General features: G+C 46.1%; 1 protein-coding gene across 4 annotated transcripts in view; it reads left to right on the top strand.

The window, feature by feature from the left end:
* The window catches only part of VHL (von Hippel-Lindau tumor suppressor), a 77268-nt gene extending 54071 nt beyond the window's left edge, over positions 1 to 23197 (top strand). For 2 of the 4 annotated variants that reach the window (XM_067043454.1, XM_059077673.2), the window contains 7 exons: positions 1889 to 2003; positions 3764 to 3873; positions 5859 to 6054; positions 9673 to 9735; positions 17841 to 18041; positions 20879 to 21170; positions 22140 to 23197. In XM_067043454.1, coding sequence (XP_066899555.1) covers positions 1889 to 2003; positions 3764 to 3873; positions 5859 to 6054; positions 9673 to 9735; positions 17841 to 18041; positions 20879 to 21170; positions 22140 to 22252 — 1090 coding nt within the window. In that variant the 3' untranslated portion in view covers positions 22253 to 23197. The remainder of the gene's footprint in view (positions 1 to 1888; positions 2004 to 3763; positions 3874 to 5858; positions 6055 to 9672; positions 9736 to 17840; positions 18042 to 20878; positions 21171 to 22139) is intronic. The other 2 variants (XM_067043456.1, XM_067043457.1) reach the window with 1 other exon arrangement.
* Positions 23198 to 23546: the final 349 nt, after the last annotated feature.

Genomic DNA, 23546 nt, shown 5'->3' with positions numbered 1-23546 from the left:
CAGCTTTACTTCTTCTTTTCCTATTTGGATTCCTTTTATTTCTTTATTTTCTCTGATTGCTGTGGCTAGAACTTCCAAAACTAGGTTGAATAAGAGTGGTGAGAGTGGGCAACCTTGCCTTGTTCCTGATCTTAGTGGAAATGGTTTCAGTTTTTCACCATTGAGAACAATGCTGGCTGTGGGTTTGTCATATATGGCCTTTATTATATTGAGGAAAGTTCCCTCGATGCCTACTTTCTGCAGGGTTTTTATCATAAATGGGTGTTGAATTTTGTCAAAAGCTTTCTCTGCATCTATTGAGATGATCATATGGTTTTTCTCCTTCAGTTTGTTGATATGGTGTATCACGTTGATTGATTTGCGTATATCGAAGAATCCTTGCATTCCTGGAATAAACCCCACTTGATCATGGTGTATGATCCTTTTAATGTGCTGTTGGATTCTGTTTGCTAGTATTTTGTTGAGGATTTTTGCATCTATGTTCATCAGTGATACTGGCCTGTAGTTTTCTTTCTTTGTGACGTCTTTGTCTGGTTTTGGTATCAGGGTGATGGTGGCCTCACAGAATGAGTTTGGGAGTGTTCCTCCCTCTGCTATCTTTTGGAAGAGTTTGAGAAGGATAGGTGTTAGCTTGATATAGTTTCTTTAATCCTTTCTCACTTCATACATATGCATGACTACACACACACACACACGCACGTGTGCACGTGCACATATATACACACACACTTATACACACACACACACAAACACACACACTTAATGGAAACGGGAAATCTGATTCCCTTTCCACCTTGGCGTAGTGCCTTCCTGGAGTTGGTACTCACTTCTTCATTCATTGGTTTGGCAAATGTGAACCGTCAGTCAGGGCCTTTCTTTGTTCTAGGGACTGCAGACATGAAGAAAACACAGCCCCTGCCTTGGGGAAGCTTATGGTCCAGTGGGGAGAGTGAAGTATAAATAACTCTACTGAGTGTGAAAATTGTGCAGAGGATGGCCTGGGGGAGTGCAGGGGGGCCAAGGGATCAGGCAGGAGGCCGTTGCAACAGTGCTGGGGAGAGTTCATCGGGGGCGGACCCAAGGCAGAGGAGGGGAGAATGAAGGGGATGTATTGAAAGCTATGTATGACAGTGAACGGTGACTAATTAGATGGGGGAGGTCAGGAGGTTTCTAGGAAACTGGATGGATGGTGGTGCCCTTGGTTGAGAAAATAACTGTGGGCAGAGAAGCAGGTTTGGAACTTGTTGAGTCTAGATTGTTCCCCTGGAACATGGGGATGCGATTTGACAGTCAGTTCTGGTGTGTGGGATGTGCCTGGAGATGAGAGATGTGGGGACGTTCCTCATAGAGGTGAGTGATTCCTGGTGGAGAAGCTCATAAAACAAGATGATGAGCCCAGCCAGGGAGATTCAAGTTTCAGGGGAAGGCAAAGGAGGAGGGTCTTAGTGGAAAAGGCCAAGAAAGAGCAGTCAGAGAGGTAGGAGGAGGGTCAAGAGGGAACAGGGACTCGGAACCCACCAGAAGAGGATTTCGGGGAAGAACCCGAGTCCTGGGAGTCAAGCAGACCTGCTATCTGGTCCTGGCTTCAGTGTTTGCTAGTTGTGACCTTGGGCAAGCTCCTTAACCTCTAAGCCTCTGTTTCTGGAAGACGGGTGGTTAGGGTGTCACGTACTTTGAGTTACTTGATTTTAAGCTCCTTGAAGGCATGCAGTTGTCATCTCTGTCCTGTTGCTGGACTCTCAGGGTTTAGAGCATTTACTACCTGGGAGGTTACTGGTGGCCTCAGGGGGTGGAGAGGGCAGAAGAGGTTTAGCAGGTAGGAAATGGAGCAGTCTTTGATTATTCTTTCTGTCTGACTTCTCATTCCTCTACTGATGTCTGATTTCAGATGTTGCCACCCCAATGTCCTACCTCTGCTGGGCCTCTGCACTGGAAAACAGTTTTACAGCTTGATTTACCCGTACATGGCAAATGGTTCCTTACAGGACAGACTCCAGGGTCAGGTAAGGGGCTCAGTCATGGTCAAAGAACAGGATTAGACAGTACCCAGTTGGAGAATCAAGGGTTAAGGACTTTTAGGAGTCCAGAGGGGAAAGGGGCCTTGAGAGACCCTTTGAGAAGAGGAGTTGGGCCAAGATAGATAAGATCTGGCTAAACATCTTCAGGTAAAAACCTATTTAAAACGTTTTTTGACAAGAGGCATTTAAGTCAAGAGCAAGACAAAGGTACCCCATAGTGCTATATTATTCAACATTGTTCTGAAGTTGCTAGCCAATGCAATGGGACAAGAAGAAGAATTAACAGAGTATGGAAAGTGGAGGCAAATTTTAATTAAAAAATGCTATTCTAGGGGCTTCCCTGGTGGCGCAGTGGTTGAGAGTCCGCCTGCTGATGCAGGGGACACGGGTTCGTGCCCCGGTCCGGGAGGATCCCACATGCCGTGGAGCGGCTGGGTCCGTGAGCAATGGCTGCTGAGCCTGCGCGTCTGGAGGCTGTGCTCCGCAACAGGAGGGGCCACAACAGTGAGAGGCCACAACAGTGAGAGGCCCGTGTACCGCAAAAAAAAAAAAAAAAAAGCTATTCTAATTAATTTCTATTTGTTCGTGAATTTATGCAATATTTCTGGAAAGATACAAGAAACTGGTTCCTTGACTGCCTCTGGGGAGAACTATGTAGATGGAGGTTGGGAGGTTGGGAGAGAAACTTTTACTCCACACCCTTTTGACCTTTTGCAGGTCATACTATGTGAGTGCTGTATCTATTAAAATTACCATTTTTAAGACAAGGCTCGTTCCCATACAATCCTCAAACAGAGGGTAAAAAGTCATTCTGCAACAGAATTATTGCTTCCCTTGGCAGGGACCAGACAAAGCAGTTATTCATGGTATAATAATGATTGGTAGCTTTGCTGAACTCTCACTGTGTGCAAGACACCTTGGTAATGGCTTTACACATCTCCTTCGGACCTTGCCACAGCCCTGGAGGTTTCCCCCATTTTCAAAAAGAGGAGTCTCTGGCACAGAGAGGCAAAGTGACTTACCCAAAGGAACACAGCTGACACGTATCAGGGCTAGAGTTTAAACTGGGTTTGTGTGGCTCCAGATTCCAGAGTTTTTTAGAAGAAATCCATTAGCAAGGCCAGTTCTTAGAGGATGTGGGACCTAAGAGACAACCTAAAAAATAAGGGGTGGTTTTGCTTGGACATTCAGTGGCAGGTAGGGGAAGGGAGGGGGCTTTAGACCACTGATAATCCCCATCAGCTCTTGTGAGATCTCCCCCAATACTTACAAAATCAGCCCATGTGCTTGGTGTGCCAACACAAGCTCCCTAGCTCCTCTACCAACCAGCCCCTCCTAGAGAAGAATTCCAGAGCTGCCACATGACAGTCATGATAAAAATAACTTCTGTTTTTTGAGCACCCACTGTGTAACAGGCACTATGCTAGGGGCATACCATTCACTCCTTTGAATCCTTACAACATCCCTAAAGCATAGGGATTAACATTTCTATTTTATATCTGAAGAAGCAGAGGCTCAGAGATGTTGAGTGTCTTTTCCAAAGTCACACAGCTAGTGCATGTCTGAGCTGGGATTTATACCTAGATGTGTCTGATGTCAAAACCGGTACCCTGCCAGTGAACCATGCTGGCCGAGCCCTGTTGCAGAAGACATGAGGGCTGGAGGAGAGACAGGAGCCCAGGACCCTGCCACTGGGACTTTACAAAGGCACATGTGTGACTGTTTTCTCCTTTTCTTTCTCTTAGGGTGGCTCAGACCCCCTCCCCTGGCCCCAGCGTGTCATCATCTGCTCAGGGTTGCTTCATGCCGTGGAGCATCTACATGGCCTGGAGATCATCCATGGCAACGTCAAGAGGTGAGAGAGGTGGGCTGGGCCCCGCCCAGGGCTGGGCTACAGAGATGAGATGTCGCACATTCCTGGGTCCCATTCCTCTCCCTCTGTCTCTCTCCTCTTTCACTTTCTCTCCCTTCCTGGCCTCTCTTGGGGCTTTTCTTTCTTTGTTATACCCTTGAACATCAGTGTTTCTGTGTTGCACTCTGTCTGTAATTGCTGTCAGCATGAACTGCCTGTCTCCACGTTTGTCTTTCCCTAACAAAGGTACTTCCCCCAAAAGCTTGTTGGTATTTCCCCAACAAGCCCTCCACTCCCCTGCTGTATTTCACTTCCCCTCCAGCAGCTGGTCTGGATCAGGTCCTTGAGCTGTGGGCCGTGTCTGCCAGGCTCCCTGGGCTTTGGAGCTCCTTGCTCAGGGTCTTTGCGGAGACCCGTTCTTTTTTTTAAAAAAATAATTAATTAATTAATTTTTGGCTGCGTTGGGTCTTCGTTGCTGCACGCGGGCTTTCTCTAGTTGCAGCGAGCGGGGGCTACTCTTCGTGGCGGTGCACGAGCTTCTAGTTGTGGTGGCTTCCCTTGTTGCGGAGCATGGGCTCTAGGAGCGAGGGCTTCAGTAGTTGTGGCAAGCAGGCTCAGTAGTTGTGGCTTGTGGGCTCAGTAGTTGTCGCTCGCGGGCTTAGTTGCTCCGCGGCATGTGGGATCTTCCCGGACCGGGGCACGAACCCGTGTCCCCTGCATCGGCAGGCGGACTCTCAACCACTGCGCCACCAGGGAAGTCCTGGAGACCCGTTCTTGCTTGTGCATCTGTTGTCACAGATACTGTGATGCGAGTTAGGTGTGTACCCCAGCATATCAGTCAGTAACGTGCTCCCAAGACTGGAAGCACGGAGAAGGATTCCAGAAGATACCAGAAGATCTGGCAACACTGACCTCGAAACCGTAGAACTCATACTTCCCCAAAGTTCTCTCCCCATTTGGGAAGTGGAAGCCCTTTCCTCTTTTCTCCCCCCTGATTTTTATTTGATTGCACAACCGACTGTGATAGCAAGAAAGGAAATGACAGGGCAAATGGTCATCCTGGCCCTGCTGCCCTCACTCACCAGCTGGCCGCCATTTTTCTGGGTTTTTTCCAGCCGCTGCCCACGCAGACATCTCAGCCCTAAGATAGCACTGTTACCTGCTTAGCAATCCATATTCTCTTTCCCCCATGATTTAAACATGGTAAACGTTTCCCCACATTGCCTGCCATCATATTTCGTATATTCTTAGTCTTCCATTGAAGGTATTTGCCCATAATTTATTTACTTAACAACTCCTAATAGTGGATATTGGAATTGGTGTCTACTTTTTTATGACAAAACCAAAGGCTTTATTGAAAGGGGCCACTTGAGCGGAGAGCAAGCAGGGTAAGGGAACCTAGGAGAACTGCTCTCTGTGTCTACTTTTTAAAAACCATTTGGGGTGAGTTTGAATATTTCTATACATGAAGCTTAGTTTTTAAACATTTTTAATTTTTCCTTTGGAGTCCTCTCTGAGAGTGTGCATTCCCACGGTCCAAGAATATTTTTATTGCTCTTCTTATCCCCCATTATCTGGGCAGGTTCAGTCCCAAAGGTTGCTGGCATTTAGACTTGAGTCACCTGGGCCAGAGCTGGGGGTTGGAGCAGCTTCTGAAGAGATGGAGGCGGCCCAGCCTCTGGGCTTGGCAGGCTGAGCTCGATCCGGGCTGACATCCATGGGGGCCAGGATGGCTGCACCTCTCTGGCCACCAAATGCCATTTCTGGGGCCGCAGGACTAATCTTAGCTCCATCCCCATTTGCTGGTGGAGGTGGGCTCCCAATCCCCAACCCCTGTCAGGACTGGCTTATAAACTTGTTGAGGGTCTTCAGTGACCCTAACTTGCTGGCACTGCTCACTACTGAGCTGTTTTCCGAAAGGGTCTCCATGGCAACCTCTTCTTGTCTACCTCAAAACAAGAGGGTTCTCTCCGCCTTCTTTCCCACAGCTCCAATGTTTTGCTAGACCAAAACTTCACCCCCAAGCTGGCTCATTCGATGGCTCACTGGTGTCCTGTCAACAAAAAGTCAAAATACACCGCGATGAAGACCTGCCTTCTCCAGGCCTTTGCTGCATATCTTCCAGAAGATTTCATCAGGGTGGGGCAGCTGACGAAGCGAGTGGACATATTCGGCTGTGGAATAGTAAGAGCTTCCTTCTCTGCTCAGATCTGGGCCTGTACGCATTTGTCCTTCCCATGGCTCCTCTGTAAGCACATAATAGAGGCTCTTAGAAATGTTCCACCAGGTACAGCAGGGGTTGGCAAACTATGGCACACAGGTCAGAACCAGTCCAGTGGCCTATTTTCTATGGCCTATAATTAAGACTGGTTTTTACATTTATAAAAGGTTGAATAATAACAGCAACAACAACAACAATCATAATAAAAGAATATGTGACAGAGATTGTTCGTGGCTCACAAAACCTAAAATATTTGCTATCTAGCCTGTTACAGAAAAAGTTTGCCAACCCTTGAAGTAAAGGCTCCCTGCCCCGTGAGCGTCCAGATTCCAGCAGGCTACAGACACCTCCTGGCTTCCCTGATTCGCATCCAGCCAGCCATCCGATTACCTATCCAGTCGTCTGTTTGCTCTTGTCTGTTCATCCATCTGTTTTGTCCATCTGTCCGTCCATCCCTCAGTCCAGTTGTTATCCAACCATTCATCCAACAGCCACCCATCCACTCAGTAGCTCTCTACCCATCCCACCTCTGTCCTTGTCACCACTGCTGTCCATCAGTACTGTGTGTCAGGCACTTGGAATGTCAATGTAACTAAAACACAATCCCTCCCCCAGGAGTTCATGGTCTGAGTGTAGCAGTCTCCAAAGAACACCAGTTCCCTGAGATCTCAATAGGTTTGATGTGTTTAAAGGGTTTTGATGTGTTGAAATAGGTTTGAGAAACGCTGGGTTGAGCAAGGTTAAGCAGGAAAAAAAAAAAAAAGTTACCACATAATTAACCAGAGCCTTTCATATGGTAAATAGCCTTTAATCTGGTAATTGTGAATTCACCACCACCCCCCAGCAATGGTACGGAGGTGGGCTCCCAATCCCTACCCCCCCCCCCCAGTCAGGACTGGTTTATAAACTTGTTGAGGGTCTTCAGTGACCCTAACTTGCTGGCACTGCTCACTACTAAGCTGTTTTCTGAAAGGGTCTCCATGGCAACGTCTTCCCAAAATGTTTCCCAAATTCCCTTGACTGTGGAACATGGTTTTCTTAGCATCTCTAAGCATCAGAGACCCGTGGATCCCAGTCTGGGAAACGCTGGCTGAGAAAAGTGACAGTCGCTGGCTGACCTCTGCCAGGAGCCAACAGCTGCATCGTGGACCTTGCCTGCTCTCTTCCTCTCCAGTCTTAAGCTCTGCACTTCCTCTCTCTGACCACAGTCTGTCCATCTGCCTCTCCCACTAGTGCCCTTTCTCTGAGCCACTTTTCCGCCCTCAGCCCAGCCTCCACATAGCAGATTCTGCTTCCCTCTTTCTCCCAGCCCATCGGCCCTTCTGGTTTACTTGTTCCCCAATTCCCTCCCGCCTCCCCCTCCTCGCCCGCCTCAGCCCCACTGCGAGGGGCTCAGTGAAGCTCAGCAGGGCCAGCCCAAGCTCCTGCTCCTTTAAGAACCAGTGGAACCGAACCCCAAGGCTGCCAGGCACTTACAGGGTAGAGCTTAAGAGCGTGGGTTTGAGTCCCAGCTCAGTCACTTTCAGCTGTGTGACCTCGGGTGTCACCTGTAACCCTGGGCCTCAGTTTTGTCCTCTGGAAAATGGGGGTATTCATACATATGGCGATTAATAAGATAACGTATATAAACTGGTTAGCAGAGTATGTTGCATAGGTCAACATGATTATTATTATTGTGGTTATCGTTATTATTTCTACCTTCACACCCTCACTCCTGATTTCTGTTTACTCTTGACTTTTTAACTCAGCTGCTGATGTAACAATTGACTTTCCTATCACTCATTCATTCATTCAGTGAGTGCCTCCTGGCTCCCTTCAGTCTTTTTCTCAGCCCTGCCACTGATGGATGGTATGATTTTGAACTTTCGTTCTTGTTGTGGGGAACACTGCGTTTCTGTTTTTTTTTTTTTTTCTTAATTTATTTTTTTCTTGAAGTATCGTTGATTTACAGCTTTATGGTCATTTCTGCTGTACAGCACAGTGACTCAGTTATACACATAAGTGCATTCTTTTTTATATTCTTTTCCATTGTGGTTTATCCCAGAATATTGAATATAGTTCTCCGTGCTATACCATAGTAGGTCAGTGTTCTTTTTTGTTTGTTTGTTTGTGGTACACGGGCCTCTCACCGCTGTGGCCTCTCCCGCTGAGGAGCACAGGCTCCGGACGCGCAGGCGCAGCGGCCATGGCTCACGGGCCTAGCTGCTCCGCGGCATGTGGGATCCTCCCGGACCGGGACACGAACCCGCGTCCCCTGCATCGGCAGGCGGGCTCCCGACCACTGCGCCACCAGGGAAGCCCGGTCAGTGTTCTTTTTGATGAGCGCTAAGTAACCTCTCTCTGTAAAAGGGCCTGCCATGTGGAAGAGGCAGAGGAAATGTCTGTCTGTCTATTTCCTCTTATTCTTCCCTCCTGCCTTGACAGAGCCCCAGCCAGAGTCCCTTTTCCGTGGGCTCCTCCGCCAGCTGCAGGGGTGCCCTCTGCTTCCCCCTCCTGGCCACTGCCGGTCTGTTAGTAACCCTGCAGGCCCTTTCCGGGTGGAGGAGTTCTTGGCAGTAATGTGACCTTATTCTGGCTTTGAGAGAAGTTGTGGGAGGGAGATTTGGCACTAAGGTGGAGTACCCACTGCCTCATATTTACAACCACTAGATCACCATGTACCACATAAGGATACAGGCTCAGATGCGGCATGCGGGGTCTTAGTTCCCTGACCGGGGATTGAACCTGCACCCCCCCTGCAGTGGGAGCGCTGAGACTTAACCACTGGACCGCCAGGGAAGTCCCCAGATTTTAGTTTCTTGCCCAAAGATCCCCAAAGCATGTAAGGAACAGAGTCAGAATTTGAACCCAGGCCTGTCTGACTACGGACTCCTTAGCCAGTGTGCTGTTATCTCTGCTGAATCTCTGTTCAAAGCAGGTTTCCCATTTATTAAGATACAAATCACAGTTTGTCACTTGTGTGGTGGCTAACACTGGCTCAGCGCTGCTCTCCTTTCTTAAATGAATGTATTAATGGACGAATAATGTAAATAAAGCCCTGCGGATGAAATGTGCTGTGGATATTGCCGAGATTTTCTGTCTAGAATAGGTGTCTGCACATGGATTCCTCCTTTTCTTGAGATTAATATAGCAGTGCCTCCTTACCGTTCCTGATGGGTTTTAAATGAAAATATCTTTAGTATATATAGTGTGTGTATGTACATGTATGTGTGTGTACAGATAGATGTATATATGTATATCTATATATAGAGAGGTGTGTGTGTGTGTGTGTGTGTGTGTGTGTGTGTGTGTGTATCTATCTATCTGATGGTAATACACACACATTTGGTTTTCATCCTCCCTACCTTGCTATCAATTAACTTAAACCTTCTCCTAGTAGCTGGGTGGCGTGTTTAGTTGGAGGGGGTGTTTAGTGATAATCACACGTTCCAGATTTGGGGCAAGTGTCTGTGCTGGTAGATAGCAGAGCCAGGCCTGGAGCTCAGAATTTGTTCCTGAGAAGAAACTTCTTTCTTGGCCAGAAGCTCCTGCTTGAACTTGTGCATGTGTGTGTGAGCCGTGCTAACTCCGTGTTCTCACAGGTGTTAGCTGAGGTCCTCACCGGCATCCCTGCAATGGACAATGACCGGAGCCCAGTTTACTTGGTAAGGAAACCAGTCACTTCTTTTCTCACAGCTATGAGGGGTCAAGGGGTGGGGAGGGCAGGGACCTCCACTGTACCCATTTTACAGATGCTAACGAGGCCTCAGTCCGGGGTTTGATTTGTACCTGTGCAAAGTCAGCTGTAACCTTCCCCCCTCACCATCCAGGCCACAATTCCTTTTTCATGATAAGAAAGTTGAGAATGTATAGGGGAAATCCATGTCTTCTCTCTGCATGTCAGGCAATCATATAGAGTTTGTCTTTATTTTTTTATTTTTAAAATTTTTTGGCTGCATCATGCAGCATGTGGGATCTTAGTTCCCCAGCCAGGGATCGAACCTACGCCCTCTACAGCAGAAGCCTAGAGTCTTAACCGCTGGACCTCCGGGGAAGTCCTAGGGTTTGTCTTTAAATTGGTGAAAGTTAATTTCAGCCCTTTTAGGTTTCTATCATAAAAACAATAATCTCCATTTTGTAGGTTTATAAGAACTGTCATTCAGATATACGTGTGCGTGTGGATAGTGTCATTTCTAAAATATAACAACGCGGCCCAACTCTGTGGTTGGCACTTTACATATATTATCTTTCTAAGTCATCTGAACCCCCATGAGATTGGTAAAGTCATTATGTTCACCTACAGATGTGGAGAGCAGGCGCTGAGGTTTGCTTGAGATCTCAGCTTTACTAAGTATCAGAGTTGAGATTCTGAGTCACATCTGCCGGACTGCAGATCCTGAGTTCTTAACCCCAGTGCTCTCCTGACTGTTTAATTCTCATGACAGTCCAACCACATGGATTCGTCATCGTTATTATTACCATCCCCATTTTACAGATGAGAAAACTAAGGCCAAGGTGAAGAGACTTATCTTATGACCCCCAGCAAGATGGTAGAGCTGGGATTTGAACCCATGTCTTCTGCAGAGCTCTGACCCCTGTGCAAGCCCTAATCCTCTTCACTGATTTGAGAGGAGAGCACTTTTCTGACATGACGTGGAGGCCGTTGGAGCAGCTGGCTTTTTTTGTGACTAGGCTCCAAAAACGTCCCCTTCACCCTGGGGTGGGAACCTGAAGACCTCCCCTATACGCGGCCAGTCACGACCTGTCCCTTTGCTGCATTCCCAGAGCTCTGCCCCTTTGGGGCACCAGGCCCCCAGTACTGCAGAGAGGCCAGTTTGGTCAGCTCAGATGTGGTTCGGGGCAGTTTGGCACAATTTCTCATATTCTGACAGTTTTCTTCAGATGTGTTACCCAGCGCTCCTGTGGGGCTCCCTGGGTGAATGTCACAGGGGAAGGAGCCTTTGGAGACACTTAGGTGAAACTTTCCAGAAGGCTTTTTTTTTGGGTAAATGGTTTCTAAAAACATGGAGGAAATAATTTTTTTAAAATCTAGTTTCTTTCTCTTCTTCTGGACCCAAATAGGGTCTCCCATCATGCCTTGTTGTGGTACTTACAATTCAGTGTGCAAATAATTAAAATTCAAGTCAGAGATGAAAGCTGCGGCCGAGTGTGGTCCAGGGTGGGAGGAGCCGGTCTCTCCTCCACGCTCGGGAGTGTTCATGGCTGCAGTGTTTCTGGAGGTCACTGGGTGGTTTCCATCAAAATTTAAAATGTGTGTACCCTCTGATGCAGCAATTTCACTTGTACGCTAGGGAAACGCATACAAGTAAGGAAAGACAGAGGGACGAGGATGTTCGTTGTAGCACTAGTTATGGTAGTGAAGCATTGCTAACAAGTGAAATACCTATCAATTGGGAGGCGTTGAAAAAAATGACGATATGATCATACACACCATGGAACACCATGAAGTTATTTATAAAAAAAGCTTTATGGGTATATTTGTAAATACTTATAATGAGGATAAAGTGTATAATATGATAAATGTTGACATTTGTGTTTATCTGTGAAATTGTCACCAAATCAAGATAATGAGCATGCCCACTACCCCAGAAGTTACCTCTTCTCATTTGTCACCCTCCTCTCACCCCTCCCCACCCTGCCGTCCCCCGCAGCCATTGGTCTGCTTTCTGTCACTGTACAACTGTACAAAAGTTTTCTGTTTTCTGGAGTTTCCTGTAAAGGAAACCGTAGAGAGTGCGTGTGCCCTTTTGTTGTCTGGCCTTTCCCACTCCGCATAGTTTTTGTGAGATGCACCCATGCTCTGTGTGTGTGTTGGGAGTTCATTTCTTTAGATGCCAAATGATGCCCTAGCGTGTGGATGTGCCCCCATTTGTCCGTTCACCTGTTGACGACATGTAGGCTGTTTCCAGCGTTTGACCAGTACACATAAAGCTGCTGATACCTTTGTGTGGGGGTCTCAGTGTGGACGTATGCACTTATTTCTGTCAAGGTGTAATTCATCACACTTTTGAGGTATACAAAAATGGTATGCGTTTTGACAGATGGCGACAGTTGGGTAACCACCACCACCATCAAGATATGGGATATTTATTTCATTCCAGAGAATTCCCTCACGTCCCTTTATAGTCAATCTCCTCCCCCCCACCCCCACTTCCAGCCCCTGGCAACTCCTGATCTAGTTTCTGTGTAGTTCCATCTCTTCTGGAGCGTCGTGTAAGTGGAACCATAGAGCGTGTGCCTGTTCGTTTCGGGCTCCTCCCACTTAGCACGCTGCCTTCGAGACTCATCGCTGTTGTATGTATCAGTGGTCGATTCCTTGTACTGCTGGGGAATACTCCGCTGTACGGCTGTCCGACCATTTGTTCATCCGTTGGCCAGTTGCTAGACATCTGGGTCGTTTCCAGGTTTTGGCAATTCTGGATAAAGCTGACATAAACATTCTTATTTTAGAAAAAACAAAACAAGAAGGACGTATATGTTCTGACAGGGAGATATCTGCAAGTGAGAAAAAAAAAGCAAGTTCAAAACAGTATAGATAGTGTGATCCCGTCTTTGGTAATGAATAGATGAATGAATTTACAAATTGTATCTTATATATTTTCTTATTTATCTGGGGCTAATAATAGTACCTACCTGATAGGGTTTAGTGAAGATTAAATAATATGTGAAGGGCTTCCCTGGTGGCGCAGTGGTTGGGAGTCCTCCTGCCGATGCAGGGGACGTGGGTTCGTGCCCCGGTCCGGGAAGATCCCACGTGTCGCGGAGCGGCTGGGCCCGTGAGCCGTGGCTGCTGGGCCTGCGCGTCCGGAGCCTGTGCTCCGCAACAGGAGAGGCCACAGCAGTGAGAGGCCCGCGTACCACACACACACACACACACACACACACACACACACACACACACACACACACAATAATATGTGAAGTACCTAAAACAGTGACTAGCACAGAGTAAGCACTCCGTGTGGTAGCTATTATTATTACTACTCTTTTTTAATAGCTCTTAGGAGATTGCTTGCCATTATTATAATTATTGTATATAACTAAAGTGATTATAACTGTGGACTTTTATAGCAGAAACTCTAGAAAAATATAATCCAGCCTATTAGCAGGGGTTGCCTTTGGAGAGTTGAAATAAGGGGAAGGGTTAACTTGTGCCCTAAAACTTCAACTGCTTCTATTTTAGTTTTTAACAACAACAACAAAATGTTTTTAATAATATTGTTGAGTTTGAATAAGTTCTTTTTAATTAAAATGTTTAATTCAAGTAATCTGCATACTTGGCTTAGAAAACGTAGCAGCACCTAGCAACTACTCCAGGCCTCTTTCCCTGGCCTGCCCTCAGGGATGCCCACTTCCTTAAAAAGTCCTTTTTATTATGGACAATTTCAAACATACACAAAAGTCAAGAAAAGAATATAAGGAATCTCCATTCATCCATCCCATCAGTTATTTTATTTTATTTTTTTTTTCGGTATGCGGGCCTTTCACTGTTGTGGCCTCTCCCGTTGCGGAGCACAGGCTCCGGACGCGCAGGCTCAGCGGCCATGGCTCACGGGCCCAGCCGCTCCGCGGCACGTGGGATCTTCCCGAACCGGGGCACGAACGCGTGTCCCCTGCATTGGCAGGCGGACTCTCAACCACTGCGCCACCAGGGAAGCCCCATCCCATCAGTTATTAACATCATGGTTTTCTTATTTCTTTCGCATCCCCCAAACCATTTTTGTCTGTGTATTTTCAAGCAAATCCCAGATGTTGTTATTTCACCCATATAATTTAGTTTTCTTAATTACTTATTATCATTTAATACCCATTTTATATTTAGATGTCCTAAATTGTCTCAAAAATTGCTTTTTAAAGTTGGTGTGTTTGAAACCAGATGCAAGCAAGGTGACGTGTTTCTGAAGACTTTGGTTCTCTCACTGCGCCCCTGCCCCCGTCTTTCTGCCTGGGCATTGCATTTTTGCATAAAGTGGCTCGCTTCTGTGGTAGACTCAACGTGCTGGATTTTTCTATTGCATCTTGTTGTATCCTTAACTTGTTTCTCTGTTCCCCCTGTTTCCTGTGCCCTGGTTGTCAGCCCTTGAGACTTGATTGGAATCATGGTCTACGGGGTTCTGTGTACTTCCTTTCGCATCACAGCCTGAGGAACGCAGCAGACTGCCCTCCTTTTCTTACTAAGATTCATCAGGGTTCAGATGGTGTTGCTGAGTCCCTCCATTACCAAGTTCCCCGTCACTCTGCCTCCGAGTGTTCTGGATGGAGGATGGCATCTCGTGATGGCCGTTACTGGGTGAGACCCAGGATTTCATGGGCGGTAGTCAAGTGGGGAGCGTCTTCTTACACCGTTCTTTCAGGGCAGTCACTATGCACAGTTTCTCATTTGTTTCAGATGGTGGGAACCTCCATATCCGTAAATAATACGCTTCTATTCTTTTTTACAGATTTGTCAACTTTAAATACCATTACACTTTTTAAAAAAATAAATTTTATTTATTTATTTATTTATCTTGGACTGCATTGGGCCTTCGTTGATGCACGTGGCTTTTCTCTAGTTGAGGCGAGCAGGGGCTACTCTTAGTTGCGGTGCCCGGGCTTCTCACTGCGGTGGCGTCTCTTGTTGCAGAGCACGGGCTCTAGGCGCGCGGGCTTCAGTAGTTGTGGCGTGCGGGCTCAGTAGCTGTGGCTCATGGGCTCTGGAGTGCAGGCTCAGTAGTTGTGGCACACGGGCTTAGTTGCTCCACGGCATGTGGGATCTTCCCGGACCAGGGCTCAACCCCATGTCCCCTGCATTGGCAGGTGGGTTCTTAACTACTGTGCCACCAGGGGTGTCCCACCATTACACTTTTTGAAAAGATAAACATTTAAAAAAAGCAGCGCTCACATGAAAGAATTGTGCAAAAGGGCATTTAAAAATGAACCCCTTGCCAGTTTTAGGTTTTCAGTATCCAGGTACTGAGTTACTGATGGTGTCAGGTGTCTAGGTATTTTTTTGGATCCTTAGACAGCCCATTTTCTCAATTGGAAAACTGAGGCAGAGTGGGGACTAGTTTGTTTTGTTCTTGAAGCAAATATCACAACCCATGTCTGATAATCTCTGATAATATTTTACTCTGAATTATAACTATTTGTATACAAAGCTGTATGAAGCAATAAGAATTTAGTTTCACATTTAATGAATCACTTTTATTAAAAATAATAAAATTGCACAAAAAAGAAGAAACTTAACCAGAAAATAAATGAGCTTGTACAATATGTGAAAACATTTGTAAGGAACTTACTATCTGCCAGGTACTGTTCTTGGTGTTGGGGATACAAAGTTAAAGTTCCTACCCTCCTGGAGCTTTCATTCTAGGAGAGGAGAACAAAGGATATTTAAGTAAATGAAAATATGTGTAATTCCAGGCCAGTGGTAAGTGCTATGAAGAAATGTGAAGTAATGTTAGGGGGACGGAGTGAAAGAGTTGGAGCAGGGCTGTTTTAGGTCAGGGAAAGCTTCTTGGTGTAGGTAACATCAGAGCAGAGGTAGGGAGGGACCAGGACATGATAAAGATCAAGGGAGGGGCATTCTAGACAGAGGGAAGAATAAGTGCAAAGGCCCTGAGCAAGAATGAGCTTAGGGGCTTCCAAGATAGAAGGAGGAGACAGAGTGGCTGAGTACAGTGAGCTAGAAGGACCAACCGAGGGAGGAGAGGAGATGAGATAGGTCTGCAGGGGCCAGATTGTCACAGAATCTGGGGTTTCTGAAGGCCATAGTTAACAGATGGGGACGTATTATAGGAGGTCAGGAACTGTTGATGTTAAAAACAAACACACAGGGCTTCCCTGGTGGCGCAGTGGTTAAGAATCTGCCTGCCAATTCAGGGGACATGGGTTCGAGCCCTGGTTCGGGAAGATCCCACATGCCGCGGAGCAAGTAAGCCCGTGCGCCACAACTACTGAGCCTGTGCTGTAGAGCCTGCGAGCCCAACTACTGAAGCCCGTGCGCCTAGAGCCCGTGCTCCGCAGCAAGAGAAGCCACCGCAATGAGAAGCCTGCGCAACGCAAGGAATAGAAGCCCCCGCTTGCCGCAACTAGAGAAAGCCCGCGCAGCAATGAACTCCCAACGCAGCCAAAAATAAATAAATAAAATAAGTAAATTTATTAAAAAACACACACACAAAATAAAAACCTTTTATTTTTCCAAATATAAATGCAAAACAGGCTTGTAGAACATTTAGTAAATATAGGAAAATATAGAAAATAAAATAGAAATCATTCTTGGAGATGACTACTGTTAATATTTTACACCCTGCCCCCTGGTATTTATTCGATGTATATGTGTATATATATATATATATATATACACACACAGTTTATATTATTTATATTTAAATATATATTTATATTTTATATTATTTATAACATGGATTTTCAATTTTTGCATTTTATATGGCATGAAATATTCTACAATATTTTTATATAATGCATGTAGCATATAACATATAAAATGCATTGAAATATTTCTGTATAAATATTTTATATAGTTAAAGTATTATATATTATATATAAATATATATTATATATTTGTACGTTATATATAGTTATATAAAATGTTTTATATAGTTATATATGTAACCATATAAAATACTGTATATCTATGAAACATCATTACAAATACGTATATATAAAACATTGTTTAAAGTATACAATATTTTATATATAAATATGTATACATGTAGGAGATACATGGAAAATTTATATATAAATGTTATAGTGTTTACATAAATAAATATACCACAAATATAAAAAAATACATATAAATGTTTCATATTTTTTAACATCTCATGTTAATATATGCTAGATTAATGCACTATATAGTATATATACTATATATTATATATACTATGTACTATATATTATATATAGTATATATACTATACTGTATACTAAATCAATATTATACATAATTATATTACATATTAATTTCCTATATTTAATATATTTAATCAGTACAAGTAATATATTTGTAACCAAGTAAATATATACATGTGCAATGTACTATGTAACATACAATTTGTACTATACAAATATACTTAGCATATCTTCTGTTTTAGGAATAGTTCAGATTTCTGCTTTCTAAGTAGCATAAAATGTTGTAACATGTAAATACAAAATTTAAAATATAAAACTGTACATAATTTTATATATAGTATATCTCCTATTAAATATACATGGGTCAGAATCCTACATCCTAAAATGTTTACTTTATATCATGAGAGATTTTTCCTGTAAATGTTATTAATAAGATGAATTATTGGTGTAAGTAAAGTGCTCAGCACATAGCAAGTACTATATAAATGGTAGCTATTATTACTCTTAATTATTATCACTAATAGACTATTGAATGTTGATTGTGTCAAGTATCACACTTTATGCTTTAGATGCACTATGTCATTTAATTTTTGTGTTAGTCCTATTATCCCCATTTTCCTGATGATGAAGCAACCCAAGGCCTAGAAAGGTCAAGCCCCTGCCTGACGGGGCTTATGAGTATGGTATGGAATGCCCTGTACATGTGGGGAATTTAGCAATTCTCCAGTTCTTGGCTGTTTTACTTGTTCCTGGGATCCTTGCAATTATTTTTAAAAACACTGTTGGTTTTCTGAGTGTCTGCCGCTCTGGTGCCATCCTGGAGGCGGGTGGGGCACGTGTGGTTAGACTCCACACCCCTGCAGCTCACACGGGGGTGTTTCCGCTCTTCTTCCCACAGAAGGATTTACTCCTCAGTGAAATTCCCAGCAGCACCACATGGCTCTGCTCCAGGAAGACAGGTGTGGAGAAAGTGATGGCCAAGGAGATCTGCCAGAAGTACCTGGAGAAGAGAGCCGGAAGGCTGCCGGAGGCCTGCGCCGAGGCCTTGGCCACGGCTGCCTGCCTCTGCCTGCGGAGGCGCAACGCCAACCTGGCGGAGGTGAGCCTAACGTTCAGCCTTCCCCCAGCGATGAGCCCTGTCCTGCGTCAGCAGGGCCTCACTTCCCTGGCTGCATGAATCTGCTTTACCAGGGGCTCTGTCACGATCCCTTTACCGATGCCTTTACCGAGAAGTGATTTCATACACCAGGGCCATATTTGTTTGCAAACAGCAGTATCTGCTGGAGCTCCCAGCAGCCAAACTGGAGTCTGGTCCTGAGGGTGCCCAGGACCACACCCGCAGATATAACAGAAGTCCGTCTGCTTTCTCTGAACCGGCTTTATTCCTCCTCCTCTCTGTAGGCCCCTTCTCATTCCCTCCATCCTCTTGGTCAGGGGATACAGCCGTATTCATTTACATGTCATGGTTCTGTCTTCACTGAGCGGCCCAATTCCAACCTCTTAGTGAGAGAAACTGATTGGCTTAGCTAGGGTCAGGTGTCTACCTGTTGGCCAATCAAGTAAGGTGGGGGTCCAGTATATAAACCCGGTGGCCAGGGGGTCAAGCCTGGAAGGTGGAAGGGCCAGGTTCCAGAGAAAGGGATCATTCCTTAGCCCATGGACTAGGCAGACATCAACCACCACAGAGGATCAAACATTTTACTATGGACAGGATATGCAGAGGGGGTTTCCATGGTAACAGGTGTAAATTTGGGCACCGGCCTTTCTAAGGACAAAATAACTGCCTGAGAGGGCTCATAGAGATCATCCCACAGAGTGATTTTCAAGTGGTGTCTGACGGCGAGGGGCTCCTTGGGAGTACCTTTTGGCAGGAAGAGCGCTGTGGATGGCTGCAGGCCCCACCCATGACTCCAACCAGACATCCACTGTCACTTCTCATAATTATATTGGCTTCTCAGTATTTTATCTGAGGAAAACGTTTGGTAGCTGAAAAAAAAATCTTCAAACACCACTGCTATAGCCCAAGCCTCCCCTTTTATAGGTGGAGATGTCGAGGCAGAGAGGGGGAGGTGAGGCCAGAGGGAGTTTCTGTCAGAGCCCTCTGGACTCCTGGCTCAGCCCCAGGTCTACCCTCTTGCACCAGGACATGGCAGGAGCTAGAGACCAAGTCACCGCTCTCAGCCTAGGCTGTGCTCCAGCTGCCCGAGTGCCACAGTGTTCAGTCGCTCATTCAGCATTGGTGTGCTGGGCCCCGGGGATATGTCGGGGAACGAGGCAGGCCCAGTTCCACTTTTCTGGAGTTCACAAACATTGTGCAGTAACCATCTGGTGAGTGCTGGTGTACCATATTACGGGGGCCCTACCCAGGACTTTCCCAAGGAAGTGATGTGTAAGCAGATGAAAAGCAATCGAAGCAGAAGGAACAATTCATGCAAATAGCCTGAGTTGAGAGAGCCTAGCAAGGTCAAGGGCCTGGAATAAGGTCAGAGTGGCTAGAACACAGAGTACCTGGGGCAGAGCGGCTTGTGATGAGGCTGCTGGGGCAGGAGGAGCCCGACAACAGAGGGCTTTGCATCCACAGTCAGGATTTTAAGGAAGTCACTGGGGGTATTAAGCAGGGGCAGGACATAATCAGACTTATGTTTTAAAAAGATGTCTCTCCCTCAACCACTTATTCTTTCATTCCTTCATTCATTTTATTCTTTTGTTCAGTGTATCAGTTAAAGTACATTCAAAGAAGCTGCTATAATGAGGAGACTCCAAGTGAGATAAAAGTTTATTCTGTTTAGCTCAACAGTTTGAATTTAGGCAGTCCAGAGCTGATGTGGCAGTGCCGCGGTATTGGGGATTTGGGCTCCTGTGTTGTTGCTCTGCTACCCTTATCACGTGACTTCCACTTCAGAATCCAAGAAGGCTGCTCTAGCTCAGGGCATCACATCTGCATTCCAGCCACTGAAAGGGGGTTGAGAAGGAGAACATACGCCCTTCCTCGTAAGCGTGTGACCTGGAAATGCACATATCACTTTTTCTCCCATAGGCCAGAACCTAGGCCAGCACCTAGTTATGTAGTTTTGTAGTTTTTAGCTTGGCAAGTATTTATTGGGCATATATTGTGAAGATTTATCTCAAAAGGTGACATTTGAACTGGGCCTTGAAGCATGAGGAAGCATTTGCTATGTAGAATAAAGGGGATAGGGCACTTTCATATACAAAGGGGAATGAAAATGGTCATTGTCCGCAGTATGTCACAACCAAGCTAGGAAGATGAGAGATCAGTGGGGTCATGGCCTTGAAGACAAGCAGACTTGGGTTTAGTGGTCAGCCCTGCCACTCACTGACTGGGTGACCTTAGGCAGGGAACTTAACCTCTCTGATCTTTAAATTTTTTATTTATAAAAACTCATTTACATTATGTGTCAAATGGGCTTTGTAAATTGCAAGGCACTGAGCAAATGAAATTTGTTATTTTTACTAAGGGTAGGTTTGTGTGCCATTTGTGTGTGTGTGTGTGTGTAAAGAAGAAAAAAATATTCCTTCCCTGCCTGCCTCTAATTTTCCTAACCTCCCTAACCAGAAAAGCCCTCAAGGGCAATATGTATATTACTTAGGGCATTTCTAGTTGAAAGTGATAGAAACTCAACTCGAATTATTAGATTCGACCCACAGACACACACGGAAACACGTAACAGAGAAGGAAGCATGGAGCCTGTGAATGAGTGGATGAATGATTTATTGCTCATTTAACCAAACTGCAGGCAGGATAGGCAGTGCTGGGGTAGCTAGACCCAGGGTCTCAACCAGCAAAAGTACAAATATCTGTATCTCTGTGCCCGTGGCGCGTTCTCTCTCTCTCTCTCTCTCTCAGCCTAGGAGACCTGGTAGATTTTTAATTTCAGGAAAAGTTCTCAGCGAGTGCTCTTGTCTCTCTTCCCCAAGGTGTGCGGCTCGGTGGCTGCTGTGGAAGAGCAGCTGAGAGGTCAGGAGACATCGCTCCCTTGGAGCGGTCTTTCCGAACTCACAGGCTCTTCCTCCAATACCCCGGAAGAAACGGACGACGTGGACAATTCCAGCTTCGAAGCCTCCCGCTCCATGAGGGAGGCACCCTGGGCCGGGGCTGCCACCTCGCCTCCCCCCGCAGAGGATGGAGGAAGCGAGCTGCCGGCTGGTGGGGCAGTGGAAGCTGACTCCTCCTCTGAGGCCCGCGCCAGTCCAGAACCTCCCCAGGATGGTAAGCGTGGGATCTGAGTCCTTATACGCTCTCATTTATGTCCCCAGCTCAGCCTATCATTTATTCCTTCTCTCCCTCATTCACACGTTCATTTGATTGTCCAGCTGTTCACCTGCCAGCTGGCGGCGCCAAGAGAGTCACCCTCCCTCTCCCCCGGCCCCCGATGTTGAGTCCCTCGCTCAGTCCTGTCCACTGTCCTAAATGTCCCTCGGCTCCATCTGCTTCCCTGCATTGTCCGTCCCCGTACCCCTACCCCTCATCTAAGCTACTCTCCTCTTGCTGGATGACCGCACAGCCTCCCTGTGGCCTCCCCGCTCTGCTCTGGCCCCTCACCAGTTCTTCTTCAAGGGGCCAGCCAGAGTGGTTTTTAAAAACAACTCATGTCACCCCTCGTTTAAAGCCCTTCTGTGGTTCCCCACTGCACTTAGAGACCAAGTAAAAACTCTCCCTTGGGACCAGCAAAGCCCCTTGTGGTCTGTCGTCGGCCGCCTCTCTATCCTCACTTCACACCTTGCCAGCTGCTTCCAAACATAGCTTCTATTTCTGACTCTGGGGTCCAAACACACCAGGTTTCCTTCTGAAATAAAAATCCGGAAGGCCTTTTCAATTCAGTGTCCTCAACCCCTGGGAAACGTGGCTCTGTGAGTGTCTCAGGCTCTGACCTTTCCTGTTGTTCCTCCTCCCACATGGAGGTGAGGGGAAGAAGAGAGAGAGAGTATAAGCTTCATTCTAACACTGCCCTCCACCCCCAGGGGAGTAGCATGGAAGCCCCTCCTCTCTGAAAGGTGGGGGCAGGTGACAGGCCTTCCCTGAAAAGGCAGAAGCAATGACAATGCTTATTCCACTCAGGGCCTGATTCAGAAGCCCGATTTAAGTGAAAAACTCTGACCAAGTCTGACTTCCTAAGAGTTATAACAACTGTTTCCAAATACCTTTTGTTCAAGTTCTTTGCTTTCCATTGAATGTCAGCTACAGAGACTTCGTGGAAGATTGAGATCAATGAGGCCAAAAAGAAACTGATGGAGAATATCCAGCTCTACAAAGAAGAGAAACTGGATAGCGTTGACCTTTTTGGCCCCTGATGACTCGAACACAGCTGAGGACCCTCGTCCTGTATTGGAAAAATGAACGTCAATTCGAGTAAAAGATCTAAGGAAGAATCAAGATCTCCCAGGAAACACCAAACCTCAGCTTCCCTTGGGTGGCGGCAGAGACACTTCCATTTTACCAGAGTGAGTTAGGGGAGACGGGACCTCAGCTTTCAGAGACCCAAAAATCCATGAAGTCATCTTCCTTTCTGAGATTTGTCAATCAGAGCTCTGGGTTATCAGGAGACTGAAGGGGAAACCCTGATACGTGAGCCCAGGATGTGGGCGATTTTGTGGTTCCGGGGAGCATGTGATGATAACCACCCCCAATAGATGCCATTGCCTGGCTCTCACCCTCGACAAACGACTGAGCATTCTGAGTGCTGACGGCACTTGTCCAAAGCTAAGATTTCTGGGTAATATTTGCCACCAACCGCCTGCAAACTTCCATGAGCTTTACATGAAAGACTTTCAACTTGTGTCCCATTTCGCTTCTTCACTCCCTCCTCAAGGTCTCAAGTTTTGCAAATGCCAGACACCTGGCAGAAGGCTCTGGAGGTTTTCTGCTTTCTCTTTCAGAAAACTTGCAACCCACAGATATTTATTTAATGCCCACTCTGCACCTTTATCCTCCCATCCCGCTAACGCTAATATTTTCAATGGAGTTTTTATTATTATAAAAACTCCATTGAAAATATTATTTTGTAATATAAATGTATTATTTATGGCTGGATGAAGAACCAGGAGAACTAGGTTCATGTTTGATTCTGCTGCTAATTTAATCTCTGGAACCTCAGTTTCCTTGTAAGTAACATGCATTCATCCTCCCTCCCTGGGCTGTTGGGGAGGAACGGGTGAGACATGGCTACAGAAGTACTTTGAAAATGTACTTGACCTGTTCTATTAAATAAATTTTTAAAAAGACATTAAGCATTTAAATTTTTGTCATGTACCTAACATTTATTGCAGTGGGTATATTTCTGAAAAGTTACGTTGCAAGTCTTTTAAAATTCAGCGTGTCCTATTTTTTTATTGGTTTATAAATTTATTTATTTTATTTATTCATTTTTGGCTGTGTTGGGTCTTCGTTGCTGCACACGGGCTTTCTCTAGTTGTGGCGAGCGGCGGCTACTCTTCGTTGCGGTGCGCGGGCTTCTCATTGCGGCGGCCTCTCTTGTTGCGGAGCACGGGCTCTAGGCGCGCGGGCTTCAGTAGGTGTGGCTCGCGGGCTTAGTTGCTCTGCGACATGTGGGATCTTCCCGGATCAGGTCTCGGACCCATGTCCCCT

The sequence above is a fragment of the Kogia breviceps genome, chromosome 10, assembly GCF_026419965.1.
Source record: "Kogia breviceps isolate mKogBre1 chromosome 10, mKogBre1 haplotype 1, whole genome shotgun sequence".
Lineage (NCBI taxonomy): Eukaryota > Metazoa > Chordata > Mammalia > Artiodactyla > Physeteridae > Kogia > Kogia breviceps.
Note: the sequence above shows the minus strand (reverse complement) of the source record. Positions and strands in the feature narration are given on the sequence as shown.